Source organism: Colletotrichum abscissum (assembly GCF_030869225.1).
Source record: "Colletotrichum abscissum strain IMI 504890 chromosome Unknown Scaffold_12.1, whole genome shotgun sequence".
Taxonomy (NCBI): Eukaryota; Fungi; Ascomycota; class Sordariomycetes; order Glomerellales; family Glomerellaceae; genus Colletotrichum; species Colletotrichum abscissum.
In genome coordinates, this window is record NW_026850010.1 from 1146644 (window position 1) to 1163105 (window position 16462).

At 52.7% G+C, this 16462-nt stretch overlaps 5 protein-coding genes across 5 annotated transcripts; 3 read left to right on the forward strand and 2 right to left on the reverse strand.

Annotated features, from left to right (window-relative positions):
* Positions 1 to 2625: 2625 nt before the first annotated feature.
* CABS01_06109 (uncharacterized protein) lies at positions 2626 to 3999 on the forward strand (the record flags this gene model as incomplete). The annotated part of the gene is made up of 1 exon (XM_060539476.1): positions 2626 to 3999. One exon carries the CDS (start codon positions 2626 to 2628, stop codon positions 3997 to 3999), a length of 1374 nt encoding a protein of 457 aa, XP_060404871.1.
* Positions 4000 to 5200: 1201 nt separating this feature from the next.
* CABS01_06110 (major facilitator superfamily transporter) lies at positions 5201 to 7144 on the forward strand (the record flags this gene model as incomplete). The annotated part of the gene is made up of 3 exons (XM_060539477.1): positions 5201 to 6248; positions 6304 to 6541; positions 6595 to 7144. 3 exons carry the CDS (start codon positions 5201 to 5203, stop codon positions 7142 to 7144), a joined length of 1836 nt encoding a protein of 611 aa, XP_060404872.1.
* A 1424-nt stretch (positions 7145 to 8568) lies between these two features.
* CABS01_06111 (subtilase) lies at positions 8569 to 11902 on the reverse strand (the record flags this gene model as incomplete). The annotated part of the gene is made up of 11 exons (XM_060539478.1): positions 8569 to 8710; positions 8768 to 8937; positions 9017 to 9194; positions 9251 to 9463; positions 9521 to 10818; positions 10873 to 10932; positions 10981 to 11038; positions 11088 to 11199; positions 11261 to 11324; positions 11374 to 11715; positions 11771 to 11902. The coding sequence occupies 11 exons, from the start codon at positions 11900 to 11902 to the stop codon at positions 8569 to 8571; spliced, it is 2769 nt and encodes a 922-aa protein (XP_060404873.1).
* Positions 11903 to 13076: 1174 nt separating this feature from the next.
* CABS01_06112 (Gpi16 subunit) lies at positions 13077 to 14877 on the reverse strand (the record flags this gene model as incomplete). The annotated part of the gene is made up of 2 exons (XM_060539479.1): positions 13077 to 14472; positions 14525 to 14877. The coding sequence occupies 2 exons, from the start codon at positions 14875 to 14877 to the stop codon at positions 13077 to 13079; spliced, it is 1749 nt and encodes a 582-aa protein (XP_060404874.1).
* A 363-nt stretch (positions 14878 to 15240) lies between these two features.
* CABS01_06113 (uncharacterized protein) lies at positions 15241 to 16117 on the forward strand (the record flags this gene model as incomplete). The annotated part of the gene is made up of 2 exons (XM_060539480.1): positions 15241 to 15597; positions 15653 to 16117. 2 exons carry the CDS (start codon positions 15241 to 15243, stop codon positions 16115 to 16117), a joined length of 822 nt encoding a protein of 273 aa, XP_060404875.1.
* Positions 16118 to 16462: the final 345 nt, after the last annotated feature.

Here is a 16462-nt window from a genome sequence, read left to right on the forward strand (position 1 = left end):
CCGCAACTAATGGCTACCGGCACAGCTACTAGATCAACGACCAACACATCGCCAAGCCGATCTGTTTGAAACTTCAAGGACCTAGGCAAGTTGAGCTGCACCTATGTATCCCGTCCGTGAACGGTATGCCGGTGTCTTGAATATTTCGAGAAGTCTGAGCCTGCTCTGGCCCTCACTGACAAGAACAAGTAATCTCTTTAGTCTTCATGGCGTCACAGAATGGAGCGGGATCTTTTCCTAGATTTACATTTGTGATGGGAAGCTTCCTGCAATAGTGGCCGACATCTACAAGCGAGTTGGTAAAGGCAAAGGCGCGTATGTTGCTTTCTGTCACAAACCAGACATAAACATTGGACCTCTAGAAACGGCTTTTCACATGCGCTATCAGGTGAGTTGCGCATTTTCCACTCCTACAGACCGCTTCTTTTTCTCTGTTGTGGTTGGAATAGCATAAGCTATTTAAACCTACTTACTTGGTTGATGTGCAATCTGCTACGTGCTATTCGTGACTTTGTCTGCGCGAGTGGGGCGAATCCGACATTGTGTCGGTTGACATGGGCCATCCGTATTCGTACGAAGTACTTTCTCACCTGAAGTAATACCTACAGGCGGCAGACATCTCCCGAGTCAGGATAGCTTCAGTGGGCTTTCTCGTTAATGAGAATCAAAGCCGCAGGGAATTGAGGGCTTTCAGTTGGCCAAAGCCTCCTCCGAGCGAAGTACACTACGTTACCAAGTCACAAGGTATAGCAACTGCCTTACTTGAACATTGATGCGTCAGCAAAGTCGAGATCCCACGGAATTTTGCTGTATCAGTGCGCTCAGTGTCGGACTTTCAATGAGACCAGAGTTCCAGACTGCGGTAAATGTGTTGTTCTCACAGTGTCCCGCGACCAGCTACCGATCGAACGATGATCAGGCGTGCGGGTCATGCTCCGGCGACCATGAGCAAGCATACCGTCCCGACTTGGCAATTTTCTCGGCCGGGCCGGAACACCTCCGGAGATAATGCGTCGATTGAGTAGCGTTTGCCCGTAGGCCGTGCACAGCTCAGTCAATAGTGAGAAACAAGGTTGACGGAGGGGTAACGAGCGAAAAGTGAGGGGCCGTTCTCCTAGATGCAGCAAATTGCCCAGCTAATGCATATTCCATTGGAGTCGTTGGTTGATGCGAAGACTAAGCATCAAAGCTCATCGCCGAGTGGCTGTGAGATTTTGGGGCTGGAGTTTATGCTTCGGCCGGAGGTTTTTTTGTAAACCCGACAGCTGGGTGGATCGCTTCCGGCTGTCGCGACCTGGGGAGATCATACCATAAGTTCTGTTGGATCGCCTGGCCCAGAGCCTAGATTAGTCGGGACCGAAGCCCCAATTTGCTACCCGAGAGCGAGCGGTGGACGATGTTTGCGTTGCCGCCACCAAAGACCAATCATCAAAGACAAACAAGGCCTGTGGAATGGACGCGCAACCATATCTCCCGTAGTAACCCGCCTACCCGTAGAGCAATTCTCAAGAACGTTGCCTATGCAGCAATACTCCAAATTCCGCAGTGCAGTGTGCTCATGGTATGTTGTCGTGAGATGATCAGTGCAATGATGTATTGATGCACTAAGACCTGTCATGAGCTCAGTAGCGCCCGCGATTTAGTGTCCCGGTTGTTCAGTGACAACTGTCTGTGCGTTGACAGTGTTGATTTTGGCATAAATTCGGACTTCGTAAAATCCAAGATTGACGCTGGTCATGTTACGGATAATACTATTGCCCGAGAACGTCTCTCTACTCTGGGGGATGGGGGATAACCCGATTATTAATGAGTCTGGAACTTGGTCAGCACTTAAGGAACGGTCAAGAGAAAGGACGAACGTGGACGACCAACAGAACCAACAGGCCGGGGGAACGGCCAGATGCTAATGAAAAAAAAAGTCCGGTGCTCGGCGAACGTAAGCACCGATACGCCGTCTAGCGGCCGGATCCATATTAGATAACTCCAACTAAGGGGGCCACCCCTTGCGCCCTCTACCAACGCATCGGAAGACTTTGCGGCCACACCAACGCCCAAGCCAACCCACTTCCCAGTTCAATCGCGGGTGCTTCCATACCTGAAGAGGAGGCTAAGTTGTCAACGAGGTAGCTTCGGCCCTTCGCTACCTCGCATCTTGGACTTAGCTCCGAGATCATATATGGCAGCCTGGAAGAAACTCGAAGCCATCCATGTCGCTTTAGACTCAATAAGAGTCACGACGAGGAGGATGATGACGAATAATGGCATATAGAGCGCTCCGAGCCCCGGCGGGTTTGCCGTACCCCGTTGACCGTCCGTCTCGGCCGGCCTCCGCGCTCTTGAACCAATAGGTCTCTCCCTTTATCTCCTGGCGCCACATAGGGAGCCACATGGGCAAACATAGGATCTTCGTTTTTATGGCCCTCTTTAAGACTACAAATCTCCCCATTGTTAAATTCAGCCCTACCCCTTGGCACATTACCAGTTCTTTTCCTTTCACACGACGTCCTCAGGAGATCGACTACCCAACTACACTTGATTCGGCTCTCAGCATATCTAACCCAGCTGTGCGATATCGACCCTCAATTATAACTTGCCAGACGAATCAGAACGAAAAACTCGATAGCCATGTCACCCAACAACGTCCCACAAAGGACACCACTCTCACAATGGAGCGCTGCTCAACGGAAGGGTATCATCATACCTATGGTCATGTCATCGATACTGATCTTGGTTCTCGTCCTTGCCAACATGTCATATCTCTTTGGAGCAACATTTGAGCAAGGGAAGCGCACACATGCACTCAAGATTCTGGCCGTTGACCTGGATGGGGGCGCCATTGGTTCAGCAATTGTAGGCGCATCCAAGAGCCTCCAAGCTGCCAACTTCCCAACCATCGAGTTTGGTTCCGCCTCGAAATACTCAAATCCCGCAGCGGTCAAGAACGCGGTATGCAAAGGAGACTATTGGGGAGCCATCTATATCAACGTGGGCGCGTCTGCGAAGCTCGCCAGTGCCATCAACGGCACCTCGACCGCAGCCTACAATGCCGCCGACTCAGTCACATACACCTACAACCAGGCCCGATACCCTGCGATCGCCGATTCCACCATTAACAGCAACATTCAAAAGGTCGTCGGCGCATCGAGGGCCTTCTACTACCAGTCGCCCAACGGCACGGCTGCCCTCCGATCCCTGAATACTACCAACCCGGCAGCCATCGCCGCCTACCTGAACCCGATCTCGTCCACCCCCGACCTCATTGGCGCCCAGACGCAAGCGAGTCGCGTCTTCTTCAACACCGTCAACATCATCGTCCCCACCCTCGCCCAGTTCTTCTTCATCTTGGCCCTGAACGGCATCGGCATGAGCTCCGGCCTCCTCGCCAAGATGAGAGTCCGCGACGTCTGGCTCATCCGCTTCACAATTGGCAAGATCTACGGCTTCCTCACGGCCGTCACTGTCACAGGGTATCTCTGGGCTTTTAGGGAGAACTGGGCCGTCGGTGGCCCCGAGTTCGGCAAGACTCTCCTCGTCTTCTGGCTCTACATGGATGTGCAGTGGCAGGTCCTCGAGTCCCTCATCGGATCCTTTGTGCCCATGCAGCTCATCCCGTTCTTCTTCCTCACCTGGATGCTCACCAACGTCGCGAGTAGCGTGTTCCCCTTCGAGATCATGGCGGGCTTCTACAGGATCGGCTACGCCTTCCCGGCGCACGAGATCTACTCTCTCTTGGTGCAGGCGTGGACTGGTTGCGCTGATCAGACGCGCGTGGCCCTGCCTGTTCTCTTCTCCTGGTGGCTCGTGGGCCACGTCGGCTCTGTCTTCTCCATCCGCAAGCGTTGCGCTGACGCCGCGGCCATTGTTGCGGCCGGTGCTGCCGCTGCCGCTGCTGCAAAGGCGCCGGCCCAGCAAGACGACACCGTCTCTATCCCTCCTCGCTCTGCTAGCACGGAAGCGACTTTGCAGTCCGATGAAGAGCAAGTCAGAAACGAGAAATGAATGATGGAGCCGCAAGAGATTTCTTAGAAACGGATTCGACTTTGGCTGCTGACGTAATTGAAGATTTATGCGACGTCACAGCGGACGGCACGCTTGATACCCAGCATAACATGGAGTTATTGGATTCTGCATCGAGACCATTGTATAGTGTGTTATGTTTGCTTTGAATGTTCAGATGATATAGACTCAACTTAGACATAGCATCTTCTCTTACAAGGGATTAATCCAACTCGTCTTAGTCTCTTAGACGTGGCCTTCTTGACGCCGAATCGTTGTGAGTAATTGAATGCGGGAGATGCTTATCTCAGTCCCAAAGAGTCTACAATCGACTTGATCATCGGGGCATGTCTCTTGTTTCATAGAACAAATAGGGGCCTCATTCCCAAACTATCTAGCTGCGATAAATTCCTTCACTTCTTATGCTAAGAATAGATATTGACTAACTGATAACGGTATTTTATGGACAGATACCTCAGTGTTCTATCTGGATGAAAACGCCTCTTCCATAAGTAATATGTTTGTTGAGTAGATTTAGAAAGTCTTGGTGAAAGAGAGATAAGGATGGTCGCTGTGATAGCAAAAGAGGGGTTTATAAGTAAATGCATCACCTACTTTTTTGGCTATCATCGCCTCAGTGCGTGTCCGTTATTTCGAGTCGTTGGGCCTGGTCAATGTTACCACTTCGACACCTACATGGTCTCGTTCATCCAGATTTCGGTCTTCAAAGCAGTTCCGTAGTGAGGAAGATCGGCCGGCTCGGCACGGGCGCCTGTTCGTCCGTTCTTTGTTTGTTAGCAAAACAGCATACGGAGGCAAACCGGAAGCAGAGATGCATCAACACAGACCCGGCGACGTCAACGAAACATCCAACAATGAAGAAAATTCAAATTGTAGCCTAATTCAAAGACGTTCAGAGACGTAGTGCTGCCCTACAAGGCTAGCCATTGGCGATATCTTGCGGGGTAATGTTAAATATCGTGGTCGACGTCTGTGTGGATGCATTGTTCTGAACGCGTTCCGTGTTTCGCTGCGCCATAGCGTCTTCGTCTGTGTTCAAATCAGGGTTCCAACATGGCCAGACCCGTCGTGGCTTTTGCATGTTATTCAGAGCCATTCCTCTGAGTTGCTTCAATGTGAGGCTGTCTTCCGACTTTTGGATCTGGTCACTATTTCCTGCCTACTCACACAATCAAGGCCCAACATGGAGCTCAACGCTACAGCCACACATAATTCTCGACAGGTCAACCAAGAAAGTATGGACTATCAGCCACAAGAAGCCACGCAACCCGCTCCCGTGCAGGCCGCGAGATCATCAGCGGGTTCCAGCTTCTTCGAACCACTCTGGCGACGCAACGACGAGAAGAGTGGCAACCGAGGCTTCGAGGGGAACCAGAAATCCCACTTCAGCAGCCGCAGCAGCTCGGTGACAGACATTGACAGGAGGGTAAAGCATGGAGAGACTTTCCAGACGAGCTTTGAAGTGGATGCACCAGAGGGTATCCTGTATAGAAATGGACAGCTTATCCTCCAGCCGGCGCCGACTAAGGATCCGCGGGATCCCCTCAATCTACCTATGTCCCGCAAAGTCCTAGGATGCTTCTGTCTCTGCTGCTTCGGCGCGCTGGCCGCTGCCGCTGAGCTGATTCTCGGTGCCATGTTGCCCGTCTTTGCTCTCGAATACGCCGGCCTCGATCCGAAGATCCTCAAGCCCCTGACCGACAGCGGTGGTCTTCCGGCGGGCCTCGACCCCCTGAAGGTCCTATCGAATCTGCCGAGTGCGCCGCCAATCTTTCAAATCTACCTCTTGGCTTCACTACCGGTTCTGGTCATTGGTTTGGCCAACTTGGTTCTCGTTCCAATGGCCATCTCTGTCGGCCGCCGTCCAGTTGTTCTCAGCACTGGTGTTGTTGCCATCATTGGATGTCTCCGGGCAGGCAGCAGTCAGTCGCTGCAGTCACATCTTTTCGCTCGTTGCGTCCAAGCTGTTGGCGCTGGCACGGTTGAGAGCTTGATTCCGTTCATTATCCAGGATATGGTCTTTGTGCACCAGCGCAATGCGTGGATTTCCAGCATCTTTGCCGCTCAGGGTCTCATCATCATTGTTCTTGGGATCGCGGCACCATACATGATTATCGACTTGAGCTGGCGGTGGATGTACTACATCACGGCCATTGGCGCGGCATTCTTCCTCGTTGGTGTTTACTTCTTCATGCCTGAGACCAGATGGCAACGAACACGGGCGGAGATGAGTAAGTCAGAAGCATTCAGATTCTTTGGGGGTATCGGCTGACCATGAACTTTTAGATGGCATTCCCCGCAACGAGATCGGCCATGACCGCGGTCCTAGGACGTTCCGTTACAACATTGCTCTCTTCCATGGCAAGATGGACTGGCGCAAGGGCTGGAATGCTTTTGTTGACACTCTTCGCACGTTTTTCTACCCTCAAATCTTCTTCATCACCATGCTTAACAGTGTGATGATTGCGTGCGCTTTTGCTGCTGGTTATACCGTGGCCCCAGCTCTCTTGACAGCGCCCTGGTCGTAAGTATTGAATTCTCAAACTTGGTGGAGAGACCCGATTAACGCCGATATAGATGGGACTTCATGAACCTTGGTCTCTGCCTCGTGCCGGTCCTCATCGCCGCTATCGCTGTTGCCTTGGTCACTGGAAGTGCTGCCGACTGGATGGCGAACCGCATCGCGAAGAAACGGGGAGTCCGCGTCCCTGAAAACCAACTCGTGAACCTCATCATCCCGACCCTCGCCGGTATTGTTGGCTCCATCATCTTTGGTCTGGCTGGCTCGAACCAGGCAGAGTATTCCTACTTCACGTTCCTCACAGGCCTTGGCCTCATGGCGTTCGGCTTTTTGGGCGCCAACACCATTGGCGCGGTCTACGTTCTTGAGTGCTACCCTCACCTCGCCGGCCCAGCACTGGTCAACATCGCCTCGTTCAGAGGTTTGCTGGCTTTTATTCTGTCATTCAAGATCTCCGACTGGGTGGTGGATATGGGCTACTTTGACGCGATGATGATTTACACCGGGCTGATCAGCGCCTTTGCTGTTTTCGTTCCCGTGGTGTATTTCTACGGGCCTGCTTGGCGCAGGAGATGGCCAGCCGAGCATTTCGGTGATCACATTTGACAAATGATATGTGCCAACTAAGATGGATTTTACGAACAGGTGATTTGTATGAGTACTAATGACTTGGGAAGGAGTTTTGCTTGGGAAGGAGTTTTGCGTTTGTTTGACTTGCTATTTATGTATAATATTGTACTACTGCTCGATGCTCGATGATTGATCGCCCTGGGCGTGGGGACCCAAAGAAAATTACAGAGACAAAACGTACGGGGAGAAGCTCCCTCTGTATAATCAGGTATTCGTGAAATAAAAAGGCATGCAAACCCGGTAATCCACCTCATCCCTTCTCCCTTCACTCACGCGTCGAACACGTCAGACGTGAAAAAGCCCCGAAGAGCCAAGTACCATAAGCTGCAGGAGAGGGCGACCGGTTGCCAGTTGGCAGCAGCGCCCGGGCCACATGCAGAACTCCCAACTTCTCACCTACATCACCTTGCTCCAAAAACTCATGATCACCACCCTCTCATCACAACAACTCATCATCGCCACCCTCTCTTCATAACAACTCAAAAAATAATGAGACAGAGCAAAAGAGAGACTCCTCGACGGGGAATTGAACCCCGGTCCCCTGCGTATCGTGGGATTTCCCCGGTGACAAGCAGATATCCTCACCACTAGACTATCGGGGATGGGTGGATGTTGACATCCAGTGATAGTTGGTTGGAAGCGGGACTGAGTTGAGGCAATAAGTAACGTAGGGCACGACCCTACGCTAAACTGAGCGCTCGGGCGGGACTTGGTCGGCGACGACTGCTGTCCTACTGCCTCATTCTGGCTGCAATTCGGGGCGACGGTGCCTCCTGTGCGTCTGCTAGCCATTTCTATGCCGGGCAACCTGTCTTGACGTCTCCTCTAAACGATCAATCATCCAGTGCGATCATGTGTGAGTATGGCGTGAGGTTACACAGAAGACTGGATGAACCCGTGAAAACGTTGTCTAGAGACTTGGCAGACAGAGGCCTAATTTGGCAATCGGCACTGTTCCCATTCGCTGAGCGCGCCGAACAGGGATTTCGTGGCGGCATTAATGCAAACCTACTCCGTACTTCTTACTACGGTTTCCTCCTCTACTTTCTGTAATCTTTTTATATGCCCTGATCCAACGCCAGGGCGAGATAATGCGCATCCTACACATAGATTATGGATTGTAAGCAGGAAGATCCAAGGCGCCGGGGCCTATGAATTTGGATAAATCATTCAATACAGAGACTTGGCGGACCTCATCACAGGCTGCAGTTGACGCTTTCATGGGATGGTTTACCCGCAAACACTTCAATCCTTCGATCTATTTTTGCACCCGACTACTATCTATGTACCTGAATTGAAAAAAGTGCGACGAGCACCCTCGCAGATGAGATACCGGCTAATCCCTGCTTGGCGACTTCCAGCTCTCACGCAGGGCGTCCCCAACTTCAGGAGTTGTAAGCTCAGCCGTGTTGTAAACCAACCTCTGGGACTGAACTGTCAGGCGATGTTTGATTGCCAACAACCATGAAGTCTCGCCTCCAGATATCCCAGTGATCGCTCTTCGTCGGGTCTCCAAACGGACTCAGCGCAGCAACTCGCATACTGTCGATGCCTCGTTAGATCTCTACATCGAGAAATGTAACCATCCGAGAGACTTACGTGTAGTTTCCAGGTTTGATCTTCGAGCCGTCAGAGAACCTACCAAGCCACCAAGCCCTCCAGGGTGCATAGTTGTAATCTTCCCTCGAGAGCTCTCCCATGGGACCCCGGATGAGGTCGAATTCGTTGTCATTATCGGGGTCAAAGACGGTAGCGTGCCTTTCGTTGTCCTGTGTACAAATAAGCGCTATTCAGGTGCGAATGTGCCGCATAGTGAAGGCGTGGTATTATCAGATGAGATGAACTTACCCAGGTCGCAGCATGTCCAACAAATCCACCTTTTCCAGGAACAGGCGGATACGTCCCCCAGCTCTTCTCTTCCCATCCGCGCTCAAAGATATCCCAGCGTAGAACAGAGCAACCCCATCGGAAGTTCATGTAGAGTTTCGGGAAATCCTGTGATTCCAGGGAAAGGTCAAAGGAGAAGCTAGCGAGCGATACATCAGCAAGGTTACTGGAAGGGGTATATCAGCAGGGTCTTACTTGGTCTTGTATACCATAGGAGTGTCATCCGTTCCCGAGTTGATATACGGGTATTCGTCGACAAACATCTTCTTGAAGGTCTTGCGTAGATCGGAGGCGATGCCCATGTAAGGCACCGAGAGCTGTTCCCCGTTGGAGCCGTGGATGCGAATATTGCCGCTGTAAAGGGGCATGGCTGAATGGTTTCCGCCTTTGGGGAGTTCGAATGTGAATCTGGACCAAAGCATTAGTTGACGGTGGTAATAAGAGAACGCGACGTGGTGTACCTACTTTGCCTCTCTGGTCTCTCCTGGACCAACGGTAAACTCCTTGGGAAACGTCACGTTCGGTACCAACGGCGTAGCCAATGGAACCAACCCCGTATACTGGGGGCCCATCTTGATGTTGTCCCTATCATCGAGGACCTCGTACGTCCCTGCAGTCTCGACGCAAAAGCTGTACGTAATCGGACCAGTGCAATTGTTCGTAATCATGAGAGAGTGCAAAGCGCGGAAGTTTGTTGTGTCGTTGAGCGCAAACTTGGCGTACGAGAGCTCGGTCCGGTAGTCCAGAACCTTGGTAGCGTTGACCAAGCCGTTGCCTAGTTGGAAGATTGGGGCCCGCGTCGTCCCATAGTCTGTCATGTTCAGCCCATTATTCCACGGAAGCGAATCGCCACTGGACAGGATCCTGGCTGAGAGCATCTTGCCGAACCCGGTGCCGTGGACCTTTCTGCCGCCGTGCTTCGAGATGAAGAGTGCAGCTATACCTGCCACGTACGGCGTAGCCATTGACGTGCCCGACTTTAAGCCATATTTCCCCTGCGGGATGGTGGAAAAGATGTTGCTTCCTGGAGCTGCAATATCTGGTTTGATCTGGAGATCGTACAGTCCACCCATGGAAGTGAAGTAGGAGCTGACAACGGCGGGGTTCTTCAAGTTAACCAGACCCGAACCGGACTCGTTGAAGAACCGGGCCGTAACCCTAGCCCCTTTTGCGAGCGCGGCAAGGATCTCGACCCCAACAGCATGCTCCGTGATGCCCTCTGTACGATAAACGTCATAGCTGTTGGGCATCGGGAAAGTTTCGTTGTCGTTGAACAGCAGCATGTACTTGGCGCCGGCAGACTGAAGGGCATATCGTTTGTTGAAACCGTTACAGCCACCACGGGGAACCATAGCAAGAGCACCAGTCAAGTTTACCGTCCCCGGTGGCAAGAAGCGGCATCCGATTGTGGTGTTGAGAGGGTCAAAGGACAGCGCGGTTATGGGAAGACTCGAGTTGAGGGGGAAGCTATGTGTGAGGCCACCATAGAAGAATCCGTACCTCGACTTGTTGACGTCGCCGTTTCCGTAGTCAAATGTCACCTCGAAGGGCATCCCAGGGACGTATGAGGGCTCAGTAGACGCCACTGAGAGTACGCTTCGTCCAGCTTGACCGTTTTCCCCGAGGAAAGCACCGCCTTCACCCGTGTTGCCCGCGGAAATCGTCACGACAACGCCTTGATCCACGAGGCGGGAAGCAATCTCGGCCCAGGCGTTGGAAGAGAACCCTCCACGACCTCCGATCGAGGCGGTGATGATGTCGGCCTAGCATGGGGTCAGATGAGAGAACAATCGGTTGATAATTGTGACCAAGTTTACGCCATCATTATGAGCCATTAAGAACGCCTCAATCAGCGTCTCTTCATCTGTATCGCCACTCTGTAGTCACAGTAAGCATGGGCCTGAAAGCCAGGGTCTTGTTCTTACCGTCCCGGAAAAGACCTTGTAAGACAAGATGTTAGCTTCAGGAGCGACTCCCTGCCAGCTGTGACCTTGTTAGTCTCCTGCTCCAAGCATCGCAAGCGCTTACTAACGTATCTGACTGTCCGGCAACGATCCCAGAGACATGGGTGCCATGCCCGCCGAGAGAATCTTGCTCGTATGGGTCCTTGTCAGGCCGTTTGGGTCCATCACCACTAGGCCAGTCTTATCACATTTCCTTGTAAGCCCACGCTGTGTGAAGATGTGCTGGTCATCCTGATCTCACCTGAGTCGCCGACGAGATCATATCCGCCCATGATCTTGAAGCCCTCACCGAAACCACCACCAAGCTAAGATGTCAGCTGGCAATCGCTAGTCAGGAAGGGAACCGGAACTCACAGCGGGATGTGTATAGTCAACACCAGCATCAACAACAGCCACTTTGACACCCTTGCCTAGGATTCCTCTCTCATGAAGCCTTTGAACACCAGTGATGCCGTGAATGTTGTAGTTGTTCCCCGAGACACCTCCACTGAACTCCTGGCCATTCTCGACCACGGCCCTCTGGACTCTGCGCGATGGCCAAACGTTGCTCGCACCGCGGAGAAAACGCAGGTCCTCCTCGTCGTTGCCCGTCAACTCGACGCTGACTCCGGTAAAGACAGGACTGCGGAAACTTTTGTACACTGTCGCACCGGCGAAAGCGGATAGCTCTGTCTCGAGCTGCTTGAAATCCGAGTCCTGTGATGATTGATCTCAGCGATGTCTCGGAGCCATCAGAACGATTACAACTTACTTTCGCGAGCTCCACGATGAAGCGTCTCGTTCCGGAGGATCGATTCTCGTTCGGAGTCTGCTGTTGTCGTCCAAAACGAGCCAGACTCGCGCCCGTGAAGGACAAGATCGCGACTGCAGTTGTCAGACGCATGATGGCTAGCTTGGAACGAAAAGTAGCTCTTGAAGTTGTCAAGTAGAGGACTGAGAGATTAGGTGGAGGAGAAGGCCTTACTCTCATCATATGTATTGCTGAAAGTTCTGCTGCGCCCTGAAAGGTGAATGGGCATGCTGTTCTAGCAGACCCATGTGAGATACCGGGTGCGAGGGCACCTGCATGCTCGCCTCGTTCAAGATCCATATTGAAAACAAACATAATACCCGTTTACACGGCAAACAGGTTCTCCGACACTTTCTTTGTCCGGTCCGGAGCGGTGAGATGGTGATAAACGTGCCACCAGTCTCAAGACATGCCTCAGAGGGGGGTTTCAAGTGGCTCTGCAGCTGGAGTATTTCAAGAGGCAGCGGGTCAGTTCAAAAGTTTGGCAGTAAGGTACATTATTGTTCTTCACGTTGACCATTGGTGGTTAAGCGGCACTTGGTGATGGACTTCGGTTCACAAGACACGAAGATACGGCAGCCTCTCTTTCGCATATCCTGCCGTGTGCAGTATGGGGCAGACAGCCTGGCAGATCTTGGCTACCCGCATGACCTGTTCTGTTCACAGCATTCGTGTGGAACAGGCGATGATGAGTAGCAGTGAGATCCTCTAGCAGCACCACGTACCTCATCCAAATGAACATCAGTAGGCGGCAATGAACCTGATTCAAGCGGTTAGTCGGGCACCAGCAGGGGCAAACAGGTAGTAAGGCAAAGACATCGATGAGTTTGCAGGTACGGCCGAAGGTAAGAAGATCATGCCGTTTTTGGAGTCACGATGCCGACGGGTATAATTGACAGGGTTTGGCTGAGCGACTGAATCCGCCGGGATGTCGCCTAACCTGTTTATGTGCCTATCATTTTGTGGTCGGAGAGCATGGCAGCAGTTGCAGACGCCAGGTAATCGATAGAGATAGCAGAGCCTAGGTTTCACGGCGGGAAGAGGATGTTCCACAGCCCCTGGATCAAGTCCAAATTTCCGTATTGCAAACCTCGTGGCAGACGAAGTCGGGACGGAAAGTACAGCAAACGGACTGTAAGCTTGGACAGCAATCATTACACGACACGCGTCTACCTGAACGAGAAGACAACCATACGAGTTAAAGGGAAGGCTGACAACATGAATATCGGAACGAATAACACAAACACATCTCTTTATTCACATCTCTTTATTTCTTGGCTGACCGAGTGCCCTTGAGCTTCGCCAAGAGACCAGCTATTTTGGCCTTGAGGACTGGACTGGGGCCTTCATCAGCGCCAACCAGTCTTCGAACTAGGATATTATACATGCCGCCGAAAGCGAGTGCGATCGCTGTCGAGGTGAAGATGATGACATTGTAAGGCATGCTAAAGTCTGGTGTGGGCAGATTCAACAGCAGCGTGGTAGTGCGTGTACTTTGCGTACGGGGGCTGAGAGTAGTAATGACTGCCGCGGCAATGTCGAAACCGCGATTGGCGTCGGGTGGGTACTCAGTGTAACGAAGAATTGACTTTTCAAAGTCATAGGTGAGAAAGACTGTAGAAGCGGGAGGGATACGCATCCGCAGCTCAAGCTGTGTGCCTCTGGCACGGTCGACAGCCGGGCGGTAGTAAATGTCCTCGACAATCGACGGCTGCGAACCTGACGATCCCTCGATACGCGCGTTGAGAGTATGGAGGTAAACTCGCATAAACCAGGGAAGCGATTCCATGTAGATGAACTCGACCTCCGTGTCCTTGCTTGGGTTCGTAAGAATGGCTTGCATACCGCCATGCTCTTGTCCGTGTCCAGTGAAACTGCGCTCAGCGTAGATGAGAGGAGTGGGCGGTTCGACCAATTCCTTGGTAGGATCCTGTCCCTCCTTGTCTTCCAAGGGGAGAACAATTTCTAGCTCTGAATCTGCACCAATTTTGAAGCAGCGCGATGCTCCATTGGGGTTCAAGATCTCCGTAGCTCCGCCAGACGTATACACACCTCGGGTGTGGGGAACCTCAATACAGACTGGAGGCACATCCTCGTCTGTCAGAGGGCATGTGCCTTTGATCGACTTTCCGAAAATTTGGGACAGTGTCCATTCCTGACCAGTGGTAAGGCCGGTAGGATAGCATGTTTCGTCGTTGTGATACGGCTTGGAGGTATCGCACTTCAACTCGTGTCCAGGGGGTGGACGGGGAATCGGGTTGTCTCTTGGTCGCTTGGATCGGTCAATGTCGAGAACCATGTCAATAGTCTGCTCGATTTGTAGAATACACTCCTGGCCCTCGGGGCAGACAGGCTTGATATCGATGGCCATGCTTTGGAAGGAGGAATCGAAGAGCTTGTGGCCGTCTAGCAGACTCGAGATGCCCGCCTTTCCCTTGCAAGGGAGCAGCTTCAAGAAGGGTGTCAAGTTCTCTGTACACACCACCTCCTTTGGCAGAACGCCATGGAGGAGCTGCATGTTCGGAATGGATGCTTCGGGGTGGTCGCCCTCGGGTTGGAATGACATGACCGGTCGTGTGGTTCGGGTTCCGTCGACGAAGTTAAGCGATGCGCAGAAGAGTCCTGAAAGAGCATTGGTGAGGGTCAACCACTTCTGATCCGCCCTGCATGCGTGTAAGTATAATCCATCTACAGTATGACAAGTGAGTGACATACTCCTCGTCCGTCTCGGCCTCAAGCCATGCCCATAGCTCCACGCCCGTCCCGCCTTCGCGCTGACCATCCCAAGGCCGACTTCCCCAGCTCTCGGCATCCCATCTTCCCAAGCTGAATCTCAGATGAAGCTCTCTCGTCCCGGCATATTGAAGAATCTGACCCAACGACCGGGGGAAGTATCGGAAGTTTTGCAAGTCGAAATCAGATAGCGATGTATTGGACCGGAAGTTGAAGCTCGCAAGGAGGGCGGACAGGGGCAGCGGGCGGAGGTTCAGCTGCTCGTGGTAATCCGCAGCCAGGCCAAAGGAGGCGAGGCAAGAGAAAAGAATGGCCGCCAGAAATTGGCGCATCATGAAGGGAGTGTCGCAGCGCAAAAGAACGAGATTCGCGTCTGCTGCGGTCTCTCCCCTGCACGGCGGCACATGTAATGCCGTTGGAGGTGAGGTCGTATAGGTGGTCGTATGGGGGATGTCTGGGCGGTGTAGTCCGGCAGAATCCCTCTTATGTAACCACGCCTTGGGGAAAGTACCTTTTACAGCTCTCCACATTCCGCCCATGGTTCATCCCGCGCGACACGCCTTCTTCCCCAGAACTTCGCGAATTTCCTTACCTTCAATTTAAGATACCCAATTGACCCATCCACAAAACTCCACGCCAAGCCACGATATATCGTATACTCAACAAATCTCGACAGGCACCATCGAGCATCACATACAATGGCAGCAGAACAGAGAAAGCTGCTGGAGCAGCTCATGGGCGGCTCGGCTAGTACGCGGGCAGCCTCGCTCTCCATGACAGATCCTAAAGTCTGCAGATCATTCCTCGTCGGCACATGCCCCCACGACCTCTTCACGAATACCAAGCAAGATCTCGGCCCTTGCCCAAAGCAGCACTCTGAAGCACTCAAGGCCGAATACGAGGGACTGTCAGATAAGGAGAAGCAAAAGTACGGCTTTGAGTACGACTACATGCGCGACCTTCAAAAGTACATCGACGACTGCAACAGGAGGATAGACTCAGCACAGCGCAGACTTGAGAAGACGCCCGACGAGATCCGCCAAACAAATGCCTTGGTATGGCCTCAACACTCCCTCGCACCGCACTAGTTAATAGCTAACGATGTCACAGCTGAAAAGCATCGCTGAACTCTCCTCCACAATTCACAACGGCACCCTCGAAGTCGAAATCCTCGGAGAAATGGCCGAAGTATCCCGCGCGATCGACGAATTCTACCGAGTACGCCAAGCACAGCAAACAAAATTGGACCGCGAGAAGGAACTCAAGGCCCTGTCAGACACCTCGGGCCCGTCCGGCCACCAGAAGCTGCAAGTTTGCGACGTTTGCGGCGCCTACCTCAGTAGGCTGGACAACGACCGCCGTCTAGCGGACCACTTTTACGGAAAGATGCATCTCGGCTACGCCCAGATGCGCAAGACCTTTGACGCGTTCCCCAAGGAGATGCGCCACCGCCAACGCGCACCGATGGACGACGACAACATGGGACCCGGCGGTCCCAGAGGTCCCAGGAGCGGTGGAGGGTACCGCGGGCGTGGTGGCAGGGGATACCGTGGCGGTGGCGGCGGTGGATGGTAGGCCCATCCGGGGAGTGGAACGCTTTGAAGATGATCGCAGCTCAACCCGAACCAGAGGATGAAGAGTTGATGGGCGGCAATCCGAATTAGGAGCCTATGTCGACGTTGCCCGTCAGATCTTGAAAAAGAGCAGCATGCTACCCTGAGCACTTGGAATATGACTGAGTATTGCGAAAGGAACCGACCGCCAATACTCTTCGATCCACGAGCCAAGCTTGTGGAACCCAAACACACAGACGTTCAGCATGATACTTGAAGGATGTAAAACGTGGGTGACGATACCACTGGAGGTTGATTTGCTTCATACTAAGTCTTTTAGGCCTACGATCACAACTGATCCAGTCGG